At 34.9% G+C, this 18,809-nt stretch overlaps 1 protein-coding gene across 1 annotated transcript in view; it reads right to left on the minus strand.

Moving 5' to 3' along the window:
* Positions 1-3,969: 3,969 nt before the first annotated feature.
* Kras (Kirsten rat sarcoma viral oncogene homolog) overlaps positions 3,970-18,809 on the minus strand; it is a gene marked incomplete at its 5' end in the record, with an annotated part of 29,905 nt that continues 15,065 nt past the window's right edge. The window contains 4 exon segments of the mRNA XM_005379100.2: positions 3,970-4,058; positions 8,509-8,632; positions 15,981-16,140; positions 17,127-17,305. Coding sequence (XP_005379157.1) covers positions 8,513-8,632; positions 15,981-16,140; positions 17,127-17,305 — 459 coding nt within the window. The 3' untranslated portion in view covers positions 3,970-4,058; positions 8,509-8,512.

Genomic DNA, 18,809 nt, shown 5'->3' on the forward strand with positions numbered 1-18,809 from the left:
ACATTCCTAGGTCAGCGCAACCAAATGATGGAAAAACAACTGGATCACACTGCATATGTCCCACAAAAAAGCACAATGTACAAAATGTGCATGTTTCAGTTTACACTATACAAAAATAGTTAAAATACATTCCAGGTAAACATGTTACATTAAGAAAGAGTACTAGTAAGAAATTGGCACTCAAAGGAAAAATGCAAAAGTATTTTCAACATGAAAACACAAGACAGTGGAATTGGAAACTTCCTGATAAAACATTATGTAACCCATTTAGCTGTATTGGGGTGATATGGACCCTCTGAAATTGATGTATTTTGAAAATAAACTGTTTTTCCTAAATTCATCTAAAATGCCTATCACTATCCCAGATAGGCATTTCAGACTTTAAACTAAAACACAAATCCTAAATCTAGTTAGTTATAACTATTCCTCCAGAACTGAAGTGTATCTTTAGACATTTTCATCTGGACAGGATTTTAGAGCTACCGGTTGTATGCTATTCAATTTCTCAATGCAGAGCTCATGCTACCCAACATTAACACAGAAGTTACTAAATATAAATTCATTTTTAAAGTAATTGGTGGGTTTTTAAAAGAAAGTACTACTTTTTGACAAATGGAAATGATTTCACATAATTTTTATTGTCTATCCCCAGAACATCCCTAAATGTGTATAATATAGTTTGGGAAAAATGCTTAAAGAAAAGAAAATCGCTAGAATACAGATGAGATGAGTTTGTGCAAACTAACTTAACATGCCTCACAAAGCGCGCGCGTGTGTGTAGGTGTGTGGACAAAATTGTGCAATGGTGGCAGAAGGATAACCTGTAAGAGTCAGGTTCTCAGTTCCTATGCAGTGTGACTCAGTTAATAGAGCCTAAAATTCCTAATTGAGAATATTCAAATTATGCTATAGATGGCTGCTACATTCTTCCCACAAACATGTTAATGCCTAACACTATGTAATTTAGCGCTGTTTTCAACTTCAACAAGGACTTTTATCTTTTAAGGCTGAGTAATTAGATAACATTTATGTTTATTTCTAGGATTCTCTCCCCTTTTAAAATCTCTACAAAAACAAACCTTTTGTTAAACCATTCAGAATTCACATAATAAAGGGTAATTACTGCTACTTTAAAAACATTTGCCCAGCTACATAAAAAATTCCAGAGTCCTAAATATCCCATTATGCACAACAGTTCCTGAAATACACCCGTCCACCTCTTTCACTATGTAGAAACTAGAGGAGGTACTGCATAAGTCTCCCTATCTAGACAATGTTCCATCAATCTGTGGTTTAGTGAAGCATACAAGTCATACTTGATTTTTACAGAGGTTTCCTTCTCTTTGAGTTAGCTCAGTCACCTGTTTATTTTTACCTGAATAAAAGTATAATATTTAATTTTAAAAAGTCTGTTTTAATTACTTATACAGAGAGAAAAATAGAATACTATACCCTTGGGAATTTTTACTCCTTTAAAACAATGAAGTAAAATGGTCTACATAGAGTAGTTCAATTAAAAAGTTGCACTGGAATCACAGCAAAAACAATTACTGTAGAACTAGAAGAACCCTTAGACACCAAACCTTCTCTTTGCAAAGAGGGTCATGTGCCAAATGTGCTACTAAGCTATGAAAGAAAACACTACTTCAGGACAAAGATTATGTCCCTTTTTTGAGGCTAGCAAGTCCCCAGTGCCTTGTCTAGTGGCTGGCATATGATAGGCAGTGAACAAATATTTACTGCATGAAGGAATTTCACTGAGAAGCAAGCCTTATGAATCAAACTTTGAAGTACTACTCACTGTAAGATGATTTCAGTTAATAAACAATGGAATGTGTCATTGTTACCAGGACCAGTCCCATTACCTTTATTACATTCTCCTCCTGCAGCAGGTTGTCATTTCATGCTAGGTTTGAAAATTCCTACTTAGTCACCAGTGGACTAGGCAGTGAAGAGATGACGTGCGAAGGACCAAGATTAAATGGCATGACAGCCACCTGAAAGCTAGCTAGTAGGTCCAATCCCACTATGGTACTGCCCGAAGGAAGTGCGACATAGGGCAGTTTTGATAAATCTTAATGGACAGCCTTCATGGAGGTTCCACAGCAGCAATATATTATGAAGCTATGAGAATTAAACTATTAAAAGAAAACTGCATTGAATCATGGGGGCATGTGGAAGGGTAGCAAGTAAGATGACATTAATATGGGAAAGAAGTACTAAAAATGGAGAATGGATAGTCCAATATAAACTTCACCTCTTGCACAATTTTGCCCAAGACTGGCAGTGACAGTGATGATACAGATAAAAAGGTACAGCAGATTATGCTGAGCTTGACAAACAGGTGTATCTTTATGTAAACTGAATGTAAACTACACAGTTGTAAAGTTAGATAGGGACTTTGAGATGATTTAACACTAAGTGGATAGTAAATGATTCGCCCAAAATCAGAGTTTTAAAAGACACATACCTAGAATCTAAGTCACCTTCCTCCCAGCCCAGTGATATTTTCACCTCACCACACCACCTCACTTCAAATATTTCAAATTAAGTAACACTTTAAATGTACTGAAAGAATTGTGTTTATTATTTTTAAAGCATCAGATGTTCTTAAATGTGGATCAGACTTGAAAAGCATTCATGAAATGCTACTTTAGCCAGTGTTAAGAGAACTAGCCAAACCTAGTTTGAAACTTTGTCAAGTCACTGCTTTAAAAAAAAAAGTTCTGGCGCCCTCCCATCCCCAAATTGTAACTTTTCATATTTAAAAGTAATTTTTTCAAAAGTGGGTTTTTTTGGGGCAAAAAGTGCCATGATTTGTCAGTAGAGACTACCGCACAATGAGACTGTACCGTGTCAACCCAGCCAGACTGTCTCCTGATGCCCATTTTGACCAAGCAATTCATGACAATGCTGGATGACTGGGAATGCAGTCCCTGCTATGAAACCGTGACGCTCAAAGGTACCCAGAGAGCCTGGCCTTGCAACACTTAACTAAACTATAACTGGCTCAAATAATCTTCACTAACACTACTGAGAACTGAAACTATTTTCAAAAACTGAGGCTTAAATTTGTGCTAAGAAAGCAATCTAATACAGGGAGACTATAATTACTATAGAATTTTTATGCACATTAAAACTGTTTCAACTATTATAAAATTTTAGTAGCATGTAAATATAGTCCCAAAATGGTTGGTATAATCCCCATTGCATACTGGATCTGCCGTAGCAGGAAAAGCTAGGAATCTTACAGTAATTTATGTAATACGGAAAGTCAATGGCCTTTTAAAATTTTCCATTACCTTTTTTTTTTTTTCTATTTTTCCCTTTTTATAGAAAAAATATAGTATTTTTGGAAGAATGACCATGACTAATAGCAGTGGAAAGGGGAGAAAACCTTGGTGAACAGTGTAACTTTACATTCATGAAGGATGACAAAGTATAGGTCATGATGTCTAGAAGATGAAGCAAAGGAAGCCTATGAATTTGTGATCCCTCAATATTTCAGTAAAACTAATCATAAAGTCTCAACTGAAATTATAATTACTAATTAATCCATTTATGTGACTAGATAAAACATAAAACAGATGATTCAAAAGCTTCATAAATCTGTTTCACACCGACATTCACAATTGGTAGGAAAAATAGGAAGTAATCAACTTGCATGCACCAAAAACCCCAAGACAGAGATCTCAGGTATTCAGTTTCTTTTTCACAGGCATTGCTAGTTCAAAAACCAAAATGCAGGGAATACTGGCACTTAGAGGAAAAAAAAGTTTCCACTGTCATTTTAAAATAAGCATTTAAGATAAAAGCTACCAGTTTGCATGAAACAGGAAAAGAATTAGGTAATGCTAAAACAAAAGCTAATAATTTAGTGTAATGTACAAAAATTACCACTTTTACTTAAGTATGCCTTAAGAAAAAAGTACAAATTGTATTTACATAATTATACACTTTGTCTTTGACTTCTTTTTCTTCTTTTTACCGTCTTTGCTCATCTTTTCTTTATGTTTTCGAATTTCTCGAACTAATGTATAGAAGGCATCATCAACACCCTGAAATACACAAAAAAGTATAAAATGGGAATGTTTCTATATGGTGACTTAAAGTACACAGATAACAGATTTCCATAAACATAAACACTAAGAAAGAAGGAGACTGTTTTCCTTCGGGCAGCTTAAATACTGTCTTCATGGGAATTCTGACATTATGAATAGGATTGATCTTCTTAATAGGCAACGGTGCTCAATGACACAGAATCTTAAAGAAGCTTAACAAGTGACTTTTGTCGCAGGAGAACTTAATCTGTAGTAATTTTTCTGCATTAGCAAACCTTCCTCCCCGAATCCAAATGCATGCATGCATGTGTGTGCACACACGCACATGCACACTTATGTATGTACACCTCCCTGAGTTTCTGGACTTTGGGTAAGCCATGCAACTGTAAATAAACTATTTTCAGAGTTTCATAAATCACAGCAACAGTATCTGAGCTCTCATTCTAGGTTTTTAATTTGAATACTTTACCAAGAAGCAAACAGTATCTGGACCCCTCCACCCTTTTTTTAGTTTTCAAATATTCTGAGACTAGTTTCAACCCATACATTATCACTAAGGAAGTGATTTAAAGTGACCCTGCCAAAAAAGATTACTCTTTTGAACAAATGTTAGTACCTCTGATTTTTGAAGAAATGGGCTAAATCATCAAAATGGTGTTATAAGTTACTAATTTGTAGGAGATTCTCTTACTATTTCAGTTTCTGTTCAGTATATTACACAAAGCTTGCCATAAAAATACTTGACTTGAAAAAATTTCAACATTGAGTCCTATGTCTATTTGTGATCACAGCACAGTACATAAATTTCAAAGCAGGGCTGGGGGTGTAGCTTAGTGGTAGAGCACTTGCCTAGTATGTGCAAGGCCCTAGGTTCAACCCCCAGCACTGCACAGAAAAACCCCAAACAAACAAAATCCAAATCAGTTATGGCTAAAAATGATTTTAAATAAAAATAATTTTTAACCTAATAATCCACAATATGAAAAGTGGGATTTTGAAAGTGGTAGCAGAATAGATTTTATCCCCTGAATACTTAATTATGCATGATCAACATGTAAGTCAATCTTACCATGTCTCTGTTAATAAGTGAATTAAGCATAAGTAAATGCAAGAAGTTGAAAAAATATGATCTTCTCTTGCATTTTAAAATCTTTTCCACCCACTAGTAAACACAGAAAGAAAACAATGTTAACCTAATAATGCTTCCAAACCTAGACACTAGAGGGAGTCTTAGGAACAAATACCCAACAAATTAAACTGGATAAATCAAACCATCTTAACAGTGAGCTGGGTTTTCACTCACTGTAATTTACTTCTGTTGAATAATTGTATAAATTTTATAATATGTGTTGTAAATAGCCTATGTACAAATATATTATCTTAAAAATTACAGTGTGATAGGATTTATCCTTTAACACATTGCTCAGATCTTCAACAACATACTTCAAAGTAACGAATTAATTCAGAGCGTTTTCTTTCTCAAGTTATTTAACTAACTTTCAAAACTGACACGGAAGTCAGAAAAGTATGACCAGTGCTTTCCAAGAGGCAAACCAAGAGCGGCAGTGAGGGGCTCACCAGACTCGAATGAGCAGGAGGAGGGTAAACGCCAGCATCACTGACCTGAATACCGGTGAATAATTATTCCCAATTACATACTCAGACTGCACTCAGTGATGCCTCCCACCTTCTGAAAACCACTACTGACCCAGCACAGACATATGCTTTTGTTTCTCCCAAGGAGAAAGAAAAGCTGACAATTTATCAGCAAGAAAAGGCTTACTCACCTGTGTGTCTCCCTTCATGCCACCCTTCCTAACACACACAGAATGCAAAACTTCCAGCAATATAATGAAGGTTATCAGTAACTCATGAACACAAGGGTCAGCTGAGAATCAGAAACCCTGAGACTAGGATGCAATCTTAAAAGAGGATCTGTAATTCCCTTGTCCTTCATGAGTTAACTCCCTTTGGTCTTTCACTCTTACATAGTCTACTTCAACTACTTTTATACTGAAGAAAAAAATGCCAGTGAAGCAGAAAAATGAAGAAAATCACAAAGACAGAAGACTTTCTAAAGTAAAGATACACACTTAAGTAATTAAGACACAATAAAGCCTGGTGTTGTGGCACATGCCAGTAACCCCAGCACTTAGGAGGCAGGAGGACTGCCCTGAGTTTGGGGCCAGCCTGGGCTACGCAGTGAGTGCAAAGCCCACCTGAACTACACAGTGAGACCCTGTCTCAAAATACGCGCCCCAAAGACAATGAAGACAGGATTTGATAACATGAGCCTCTTCTAAGATTCTAACGAATACTTAAAGCTCGTGTTGCACTAACCATTACATAATTTCAATGAGTAGGGAAGATGTCAGTTAACCTAACCAGTACACTGAGCTCCTTTTTCTTGTACAGAAATAATCCCTCTCATGTGTACATGTAAAAGATTAAAACTGAGTACCCCAGTAACTAGTCTGTTTAAGCTGATCTTTTTCAGGACTAAGAAAAACTGATTTGTATATACTTGTTATCAAATAAAGTTTTAAAAAATGTTTTTAATGAACTTTAACTATTAGAGAAGTACATTTTTTCTTTATGTAAGTGCCAGTAAGAAACAAGGATTTAATTCATCTTCTCAAACTACTTGACATTCACACCACTGTCAATTATGAAAACTGTACAAATTAGAAACTTCAGAATAGTGTATCTATACATGTTTTAAAGTGTAAAACATTTTTGAATTTTATTTGGAAGTTTATTTTTAAAATTTCTAATAAACAAAGAGAAAATAAATTGGTTATGATACTATTATTTCAAAAAGTTTTAACTTTTCAAATTCTACTTTAATCTTGTATTTTACCACAACTTCTAAAATTAAGGTGCTTCTTACACAATGATACTCAAAAAATTATAAGTTTATAAATCTCAGTTAAAAAATAATGTCAGTAATGTTTTGTTCTGAGTTTAGTAGATTAGTTTACTACATAATGGCCTTTTGGACAGAGTTTAGTATTTAGATGTACATTTTAAACTTTTAGGGGAGATACAGTCATTATTTCAGACTTAAAATTCACATAATCAATTTTTAACTTAGTACAATACATGATATTCTAGCAGTTTTGAAAAGTGCAATTTTATGTCCTCAAAGAATACTGCATATTACAAACAAGAGGGAGCAAAAATTTGACCTTTGGCGTGAATTTTATGTCTGTCACCTACTGACTGAGGTTTTTTCTGAACAAGACAGAACTTAGACTCCACTCAATAAATCTTTACTGGGCAGCCACTAAGTGCAGGAACCTTCCTATGCAATGGACATGCAAGGATTAAAAATATTTGGTTCCCTAGATCCTACTGCCTAATGTAGAAATAAAACAAAAAGTTATTTCAGTATAGCATGGGAAGTATGTAACAGTTAAAACACACAATATGCTGGAGATACACAGGAAGCACACCGTGCCCAGTCTAAGGGTCTGAAGAGATTCTGAGACAGCAGGACACCGAGGAATCATGAAAGAGTGTCAGCTACTTCACACAACTAGGGGTAAGAATACTGGCATTCCAGACAAAACTCAAAATTCACGGGAAGGTAGGAAATAACAGAGCATTCATGTATGTATGGGCAAAAATTGAAGCAACATGACAGTTAAGGCCCAAAAAAAGGCTGGAGAGGTGGTATTAAGGACCACACATGCCGTGCTCTAGAACCTGAGATTTTATTTAGAAGTCAGTGGCTAGATCTACAGGTAAGAGGATCCCATTTCTTTTCATCATCTCTCTGCTTGCAGATGGTAGCAGCAGGTAAACAGGAGGTTAAAACAGCCCCAGCAAGAAATCAGAGGCCTGAACAAATGATGATAAAAACTAGAAAGTAACAACATAGGAATTTAGTAGCTTCCAAATTGGTGTGAAAAAGAGAGGCAAGAGTTAAACCAGAAGTCCTGGGTTTCTCAGAGCAGGACAGTACTGCAGATAACACTGAGTCAGAAACCCAGTTAGAATCCTATGGCTTGTGCAATGTTCAAAAGGAAAAGTACACTGTAAGAAGGCCCTTACCCCTTTGCTGGGCCATGCAACCTTACTGTTCTATACCATTTCCTGTGTTTCCTCACTAAAAAAAAAAAAAAAAAAATCGAAAGCTGATTATTTCAAAACCTAAATCTGATTTTCCTTAAAAATAAACTTATCAGTTCCCAAATGGTTAGCTAATTTAAGACTAAACCTTTAAGAGTTTATACTGAACATACTGTCTACTATAGGCATCAAAACGATCTCGATTATAATACTCATTGCATTCAAAGTAGAATGTATTTATGGAAATAAACTACAAGATTCTTATCTTAATACTTCAAATTATAATACCACACCTAAAAAGTTCCATGTGGTTGCTACTTTGTTACCTTTGAAAGACATCTGCTTTGTGTCAAAATTAATATGCTGAACTTACCAGATTACATTATAATGCATTTTTTAATTTTCACACAGCCAGGAGTCTTTTCTTCTTTGCTGATTTTTTTCAATCTGTATTGTCGAATCTCTCTCACCAATGTATAAAAAGCATCCTCCACTCTCTGCATTGTAAAACACAACTTCTTTAAAGTCTTTTTCATTGGTAGGAATAATGTATTGGGACAGCCATGTGCAAGAAGTTTGTAACTATGAGTTTTTTTTTTTTAAACAGACATTGTTTGAATAAAATTGAGGATGCATTTTTAAAATATAGGATAGAACCTGGTTTGCTCTTAAGAAGTTTTCTCATGGCATTAGAGCTTTTAACTAATTGGCTTTGGAATTGGGGAGATTATGAGAAATCTATGTTTATCAATTTATACAGTCATTTTAGTTTGCTAGTCACGAAGTTAATGCCTAAACTGAAGTTGGGTTTAAATTATTTTATTGTTTACAGTGGGAAGTGAGGAGAAAAGTGGTGCAACAGGAATATACAGTCTTTTTTAAAACACAGAAGGTATCTTGCAGTAACAGTGAGTCACAGGACTAAAATCTCAAAGTCTTAAGTTCAATTGCAACACTGTAGCCAACTTTCTAATTCCAAACTAGAACTCAGACTGAGATCTTTGTGGATGGATAATTACATTATTTAAATATGAAATAAGGGCAGTTTACCAAAATACCTCACAAACTGTTTAAGATGCACACACAAAACGGAGCAGTACATTTTATATCTTTTATGCAGGTTTTTTAAAAAAAGACTGCAGAACAGTGTGCACACATGCTGGCTTTGTACCTCTCTTCTAATTTACATATTCTGTGTGGGTTTATCCAGGTAGGGCTAGGGTAAGAAAGCTGTAACAAGCACTCATATAAACCCACCCTGGAGATAAAGTTGTCACTTTTCCTGCCCCAGAAAATTAAGCAGTAGCCTAGGGGACAAAGCACTGGCTCACTACCACACTAGTCTAAGCAGAAAAACACAGCACCGAAGTCGGGGTCTCCATCTAAAAGAGAAATGCATATTCCTATTAATCTTCAGGTACTGCAAATTAGCTTTAAAGATGTGATATTTGTGTTCACCTTCTAAAGGATGTGAACACTCAGGAAAGCTGGCATATTTTACTACACATTTAACTTTAAGCTTACTGTATTTGTTTCATTTTAAGAATGAATCAAATTACCTTGGGCACTGGCATGTTTTAACCTGCAATTGGTAACATCAGTGTTTCCACAGAACTGAATGTGACAAACTGGACCCAGCCACCTACAAAGCTAATATATATCAAAAGTATGATTTGCAGTTTTGAATTTAATGAGGCACAAAATCAGCCACTAGGTATTAAGGGCAGTAAGCTAATAACAGGAGATAAATTGTATATGCTGAAGTCATCTGTACATCTACTTTCAACTACTACTAAGAACTGACACTTCGATTTTTGCGGTATGTTTTTGCAAATCTCAAGAGTACCTAAGGACTGCTTCAGTAAAGTTCAATAATTTATCCTTAAAAGTTTTCATAAAATTAAGTTGCAGTTAACAAGCAGGTATTTAAATATGATTATATACTAAAATGTATATTTCAAGCTTTCAACATACCATCCAGGGATCTATTTCTATTCAGCAATCTAGTAATACAAATCTTATAGCTCAAGAAAATTTTATCTTATTTTTAATGGAATCAGTTTAATTAATTATCTAAGCCAACTAGAAATAAAAATTTCCAAATTCTTTTTTTTAAACCAATGTGTCAGCACTTTACATCTGCACTTGTACTTGTTCAGAACAGCTTTTAATACTTCATATGTATTGTTCTCAAAAGGGTTTATTTTTATTCATTTGTCCTTGAAAAATTATACATTAGAAATTGCAATTATTAAGCAAAATAAGTGACTTAAGACACTAAGATGACTCTTGTAAAGCATGTAAAAATGTAAAAGCTGCCATTTGACAGTTTTACAAATGATGTTTTCAATTTGAAAATCAAATGCAAGTTAAAAAGTATATATCTGTATATCTATACAGAGATATTTATACACAAACCAGGTAAAAGCTCATATTTTCTTAAAACTTTTAAGAATGTAAACTTTTTATTTCTGTTTAAAAAAAATACAAAGTCACTGTAAAAGTACTAAAATAGGCTAGAAGGGGGGATAATAGGGTATTTGTCCTCTACTAATTTAGCAGAAGCAATTTTGATTGTAACTTATTTCTGCAATCACTTTGAATGTGTCTGCTTCCCAGTATAAGCATCCCCATCACCATTATCAGAGTGTATGATTTTTGTTTCTAGCAACGCAGAGAGAGAATTGGAAGCCAGTAATTAAGAAGAGATTATACCCACCACCGAAAATTCAGTGTTAGGACCTCAGTGGCTAAGAGAACATTGAAATACTGTTTTTCTAGAATGACTTTTTCCACTTCTTATTTTTTCTGATAAGAAATTTAAATTAATTTAATAAATCCGTTACTTGCCATCATTTTTAGATTTGAAGTAGTTATTTCTTTATAATATTTTTTAAAGTCAGACTGCCATCAAGAGAAAATGAGGAGGCCGAGGCACAAGGACCACAAATTTGAGCCTCGTCTGGGTAACTCAGTGAGACCCTGACTCAAAAGATTAAAGCAAGGGTAGGGATTTAAGTAGCTCGGGGTGAGGCTTTGGGTTCAATCCCCGGCACCAATCCCCAAGAAAAGGGAGGACAGGGCAGGGCAGGGAGAGGAGCGTGAGGAGAGGGCGTTACAACACAACAACATTGTTATTTATCTCTGCCTTACCACTGGTACTGGCTATTTTTGAAAACTGCATACAACTGCATACAAGTATGGAACAGAAGACTCATTTCATATTCCAAAATTTGAAGATAACTTTTGAAGATAATGTACAGCTGAAACATATTCAGTACCCACTGTGACCAGTCGCTGATAAGCTCTTAATTAGTACTCAGGGATTTAGCCTTAAAAATACGGCTTATTGCTATATATACTGTCATATGTCACTTATTAAATTCTAAGAAAAAGATGGAGATATTTATGTAGGAATAATAGTGTATATGTTTAAATATTAATTTTTTAAGTCAAGAGATTTGACAATATTTTCAACTTAAATATTACTGAAGACTTGTAAGGATGGAGAAACAGCCCTCCATAATGCAGAAAACACTTCACAAATAGCATTATTCTATATCCTAATGCCTATGCTTTCACTGAAATTTGATTTTATCAAGTATTTGTTCTGTTGAATCTGCAAAAATTCTTCCAAAAATTTTTCAATACATGCAATACCTTCATTATACAAAGATACAAGAACATCAGCTTCTTTGCAGAAGAGAAGGAAGGAACAAGATGTATTCTGCAAAGCAACTTTGCATCCCTGACATTCTCATCCATCTTGCCAAATTATTGCCCATTTCAGGTAGTACTGAAGTATAACAATAATACTACTTGGGAGAGTATGCACAGTGTACAGTAAGCTCTCAGTAACTGTCTTGTTTCTTTTTAACTTATAAAAAACTAAAGTTCAAAATACTGAGACACAACATCGAAAGACAGATACGGCACATGAGACTTTCTATTTTGCTTTTATGATAAACTTTCTTTAATGGACATCTCCTATCACTCAGTTTTATGTATCTAGAAATTAACATCAAAACCAGAAAACTAATCAAAACATTATTAAATTTGGAGAACTAACTTTTATATTATATTCAAACTGAAACCACCAGAATGCAAAACAGCTGAATCAGGAGTAGCAAATACTCAGAAGTCTGCTTCTGTCATCTACTTTCCTGAATCCTCCCCACTTTTAAGATTTTAGCTCACTGGAAACTCAAAGCTAATTCCCATGGTGTAAATGGTTCAGTTTTAACAGCTTCTGCCAACACTGCTGTATATCACCCCAAGAGACCAGGAAAACCCTTACTGTCCAGAGAAATGTGAGAGTAAGCAGCAGTCCTCATACACTAAGAACACAGGGACCACGTATAACATGCGGGTGGAAAAGAACTCCTCTTTCCTTTCAGATAAAGACTAAAATACTGTAAAGAATATAAAGTGCATCATATTCTCACCAGGTAATAAGTATTCTGAAATTACAAGGTAATTAAATTGGTAAAATATATATATATAAATATAATATATATATTATATATAAAAAAGCTGGATTTATATTTTATATTACTATATTTTATTATTTTTATATATATACACACACACACTGCAATACCATAAAAAGTTCTAGAGTAACATTTCTATTTCCTTTTCATAAAATATATAATTTTAACTTTAAAATTAGAGTACAAGAGTTAGCCTGTAAAACTTTAGTTGCAAGTCTGACCTAACTTCCAGTGTCTAATCAAGTAAAATTATCCAGAGTATCAGAAGTTAGCACACTACAATCCACAGGCCAAATACAGCCAACACCTCTTTTCTACTATACACAAACAAAACACAATTTTTGTAATTTGAAGGGTTATTTAAAAAAAGAGCAACAGATGGCCCTTTTGGCCCTCAAAGTCCCAAATATCTGATCTTTTACAAAAAAAAAACTTGCCAGTCCTTAACTTGAAAGAACTTCTAAGTGAATGTTCTGTTGGTGTTAGCATGAATATAATTCTTTTCAGCATTTATGTTCACAGCTTATGAATAAGACCAAAAATTAAGGCATTAAAGCAAGTTGCTGATAAAATATAATAAGGATGTTCATATTTTATTCAAATGACAAACCAAATAATAGATAAGTAACGAAATACTCTACAAAAAATAGGGCTTCAAATGTTCACAAAAACTGGAGATGTAAAATTTACTAAAATATACATACTGTGTATCATAATTTCTAAAACTATTTGCAGTAGCTTCTTAAAGTCTTCCAAAAGCATGTAAATATCAAATTAACTTAAAAATGAAAGACAAATAAATTTTTCAAAGTAACTTCATTTCTAAGCAAATCCACAGGTCCATTTGATAAAAAAACAAAGAAATTAAATCTCTTAAGTTATACAGTTTATCAGCATACACTACACAAAGATATAAAAGATATAGGGTAAGCCAGGCATTGTGGCACATGCCTGTAATCCCAACACTTGAGAGGCTGAGGTAGGAGAATTTCCACGAATTCGAGGCCAGCTTGGACTACAAAGTTGAGTTCAAGGCTAGCCTGAACTGCATAGAAAGACCCTCTTAAAAAGACCAAAAAAAAAAAAAAAGAAAAAAAAGGAAACAGTATAAATGCAAGAATGACAGGCCAATGTGTTAAGAAATTCTTTTCCATATCTTGTTTTGAAATTCTGTATCGTTTTTAATGTTTTTTAAATTTTTTATTCTCTTTAAAATATTCTTTTGTATTAAATCCCACTACATATTAATTCAGATGATCCACATAAACTTCTAAAAGCAAATTTAGGCTAATCTACATCTATATCATATACCATCAAAAGCTAAATTTAAAAAAACCAAGGCAGGGGCTGGGGATGTAGCTCAGCAGCACAGCACCAGCCTGGCAAGCGCGAGGTTGTGAGTTCGATTTCCGGTACCAGAAAAAAAAACAAGAAGAAAACCCCTCAAAAATAAAAATAATTTAAAAACCAAGGCCACAAAACAGTATAAAACCTAAAAATCTATTTTAAAAGGAAGACTGGTAATTTTCTGATCAATTATGAATGCTGTGGTACATTAAAGCATTAATGTCAAACACGAAGAATAAATCAGTATTTCTGAGGTAGCAGTCATACAGAAAGGAGACAGAGCTCTGTTTCAGACTCGCATCTATGAGAAGTACAGAGCAACACTGCGGGATCCAGACGACGCCTCTTTCTGCCTCTACTGCCTTCCCATGCAGTGATCTGTGTACCGGAATCAGCACCACTGGGGGCTTGTTGCAAATGAATTCACAAGTCTCAATGGAACCCCACTGATCAGAACCTGGATTTTAATCAGCCCATTGGTGTGGGTGCATGCTACAATACAAAAGCACTACTCTTGCAGTCTTTTATATTAGGGAGTCTCATAGTTTTTCACATCAACTAAAGTTTGGTAGCCTCAAATTCATTTTTTAAAAGTTGTAAGTAATGCAGATATAATAAAATGTGAATGGTAGAATTTAGGTGTTGGCTTTGCAAATATGTTCAAGAAAATTCTTCAAATTTTGTATCTGCACTTCTTAATAAGAAAATGTTAGGAGGGGCAGGGATATAGCTCAGCGGCACAAGCGCCTGCCTGGCAAGCGCAAGGTCCTGAGTTTGATTATATATATATATATGGAGGAAAAGTGTTATAATTGTGTTTTCTGAGAACCTTCTGTTCTGAGAAAATCTGAGGACCCTTGTCAGAGAAAAAGAGTAAACAGAAGCACAAACCAAACCTCTTCCCAGTCTTTGGGATCTGGGAATAGATTTGAATGAAATCTTACTTAGGTGTAAGTGATGCCTATCAAGTCTTTCTTTAACGTACAAGGCAGGTGTCTTGCCACAGACAGTACACATGCATGACAGCCAGGAGACGGGAATCTTCAGTCCCACCAACACCCTGTGTACCACATCTGCACACCCAGCAAAAGGTATATACGATGTTCTGCTGGGGGCATAAGGCATTTATCCCAGCTGAACAATTTTAAACTTGACAAGTTTTACAGAATCATCTTTTTTGGCTCCTAGGTACCTTTATCTAGAAAAAGCCCAAAACAAATTAAATATAAATGGATCAATTACAATGGAAGTTGTACTCCACCATTTATTTCTATATTCATTTCTAAAATTTTTTCCTTTATGTCAATTTCATACAAAAAGCTATTTAAATAATATCAACTGAAATTATTTTACCTAGAGAAAAAATTTTTAAAATGAAGATGACTTTTGAAACAAAATTCTATTTTAACCTAGAGGTTTTCTGTCAGAACAATGAGCTAGATGAGTAGCTGAAAATTTCTATATGCTTTCTAAATATTCCCTTGCCTTAATGAAAACGTACTTCAAAAATAAATACATCCTCAAAAAATTCTGCCATGACAAAACTCTCCAAATACAACAAAACTTACTCTAGAAGCAAAAATATAATTCTGTGAAAATGCTTCCGAAACAGGAGACTCAGAATTTGTTCCCGTTGTCTTCATGTAAATACATGAGAAAGCTCTCTACCTTTCTTGAATCCTAAATATCAGATGATTTCAGAATTAAACATTTTTCAGCCAAAAGTAGTATTATGGTCATGGGATTAAACACAGCTCCCTCAAGAATAGAAAACATTTAACAAACATTGTTTCATTTCCCATTTTAGTATAATAGAAAATTTGGTAATTTACATTAAATGATGTAACATATAACCGTATGCTACCAGCTGTTCATGTTTATTAATGTTCTTGCCTTCCTGTCTCCAGAATGATACTATCAGAATATGTATTAACAAATTATGATTAATGATTAAAATCATGATATATTTTGTCACAAACGGATTTGTATTTATTCCAGATTTACTTACCTGTCTTGTCTTTGCTGATGTTTCAATAAAAGGAATTCCGTAACTTCTTGCTAAATCCTGAGCTTGTTTTGTGTCTACTGTTCTAGAAGGCAAATCACATTTATTTCCTACTAGGACCATAGGTACATCTTCAGAGTCTTTAACTCTTTTAATTTGTTCTCTGAGAAAGAAGAAAGAACAGAGGCATTAGTAACCCCTAAAAGCCTTCAAAAACTGTCAGAAGTCATAACTCCTGCCTTATAAAATTTTGCCTTTTGCCACAACTTTTGCCTTATGAACACTTTTCAAATAATTCCTGATTTCTATCTCATCAAATTTCCTTGCTGGTTATTTTTGTTGCTTATTTTCTAGTTACCTGTAGAAGCACAGTAAAACTACAATCTAATAGGTTCTCATGCATGGAGATCACGATTAGGCAGAAAATACTGTGCCTAATTTAAAACTGTATATAATTGTGTTTACCAAAATATGAAGTACAGTGTTAATGTAACTTTCACATTTCAGTAGTCACCCCCTACCCGGGGGGTGAACACTGCTAGAACCTCCCTGGATGCCTGACGTGGCGGATAGCACTAAATTCTCTACATCCTGCTGTTTCCTAGACATACACACAGATAATGAAGTTTAATTTACGAGCTAGCCATAGTAACAGATTAACAATAATAAAGCAACTATAGCCACCTCCTATAATAAAGCCTACTTAAAGCTTATTAACTGCTTATTTATGCAATTTTTTCCATTTAGTATTTTTAGACCACAGTTGAGCCTAAGTGAAACTGCAGATGAGAGAACTACTGTACTTTCCCAAGAAAGAAAGTGACAACTGGAAAGACTCTCATTTCTATACGGGCAACTCTGAAGTTATTACACTGTTTATTACGATAAAAGCCATCTATGTGCTGCAAATTTCCAGTACAAGCCTAGGTTTCAATCTCAGCACCACTGCTCCCACTGCTGCTATCTAGAACAAGTTACTCAGCTGCTCTAAAACTCAGGAACCTCACCTGTGAAGTGGGAATGTTACCTATCTCACAAGTTATTTTAAAATTTAAATTAGATAACATATGCATGGCAATTAGGAAACTCACTACATGAAAGCTGTAATTTCTTCTCAATGCCAATTTATTATGTTTGACTTGAACCCACCTATAATGGTGAATATCTTCAAAAGATTTAGTATTATTTATGGCAAATACACAAAGAAAGCCCTCCCCAGTCCTCATGTACTGGTCCCTCATTGCACTGTACTCCTCTTGACCTGCTGTGTCGAGAATATCCAAGAGACAGGTTTCTCCATCAATTACTACTTGTTTCCTGTAGGAATCCTGAGAAGGGAGAAACACAGTCTGGATTATTATAGTGCACCTTTTAAAAAGGTGTTACATACAACAAAAAGACAACCCCACTCAACATGGGCAAAGGACTTAAAATGGTGCAGCTACAGTGGAGAACAGCTTGGCAGTTCCTTGAAAAGTTAATGGTAGAATTACAACGTTACTCAGCAATTCCATCCCAAGGTGTATCACTGGAAATGAAAGCAGGGACTTGAGGTATCTGTACGCCGGTGTCTATAGCAGCATCTACTATAGTCAAAACATAGAAACAACCTGTCTGTTAAGAGACAGATGGTTATACAACATTGCAGTGGTTGCACAACATTTTGAATGTACTTGCGATCACCAAATTATACACTTAAAATGACTACAGTGGTAAATTTTGTGTTATGTAGCTCTTCCTATGAAAGTGATTTTTAAAAAGTATCATATGGAGAATCAACAACACAAATGTACATTAGTAACAAAAAAAAATCTACCTGTAAGAAACTATTACCAAAATAGAATAGTTCTATAATTCTATTATTCAAGATGACTTAAATCCAAGAAAAATCAATTTACAAAGAATTGTCACAAATCTACTCTATTTATAGTAAAAAGACTATACAGGGGAATAGTCAATAAATGGGGTTCAAATGCCCTCAGCCACTTGCGAAAAGCCTGGAAACAATATCTAACCACTGGATGGATACTATAAAGGGCACAACTGTTTCATCTGCAAACTTTGACAGCCTTCTATTAAACATATGGAGATGGAGGTGGAGAAAGGAGGAGAGAAGGAAGGAGAGAGAGACAAAGGAGAGAGGGCGGTGGGGGAGAGAGGAAGAGAAGGATATGGAGATTTTCAAGACTATTCAACTGTAAGAATAGAGAACCGATGGTGTTGCTCAGTGATACAGTGCTTCCCTAGCATGCCAGAGACACTGACTGTAACAGCTGACACACATCTCTCTTTCACACACACACACACACACACACACGTGCACACACACACAGGAAGTACGGAGCTTTAACAGAATCTTGAAATAAAAACCTGATTTTCCTGTTGAGTGATCCTTATGCCTAAAATTTCACATACTTTGCCAAAACAGGCCTCAAAAAATAAGGAAAGGGGATGGTATACGAAGCCATGGAATAAGCAGCAGAGCTGGCAACAGGTATAAAGTACAAATAAAGATACTATTTCTTATTATTCTGCACATGGGCTGCAGTACTTAACTGCCCTTAGTTCACAAATTCCTTTATCGACCATTCTATCACTTGGGGGGGGGTCATGATTTTAATAAAAATCGCAAGTCACGACTTTCACTACAAGTCATGATTTTAGTAAAATGTTTACAGTACAAGGAGAAGACAAAGGTACATTTATAGTATAACCCCACCACACGTGTGTACACGGCGGTGTATACAACAAAACACCTTAAAAGGCTGTCTTTGACAAGATGATTAAGGGAGACCTAGCTCTTGCTTCTTTCACGATACTGATAGTGGATGC

The sequence above is a fragment of the Chinchilla lanigera genome, unplaced genomic scaffold (assembly GCF_000276665.1).
Source record: "Chinchilla lanigera isolate Chin_1 unplaced genomic scaffold, ChiLan1.0 scaffold00012, whole genome shotgun sequence".
In the NCBI taxonomy this organism is placed as follows: Eukaryota; Metazoa; Chordata; class Mammalia; order Rodentia; family Chinchillidae; genus Chinchilla; species Chinchilla lanigera.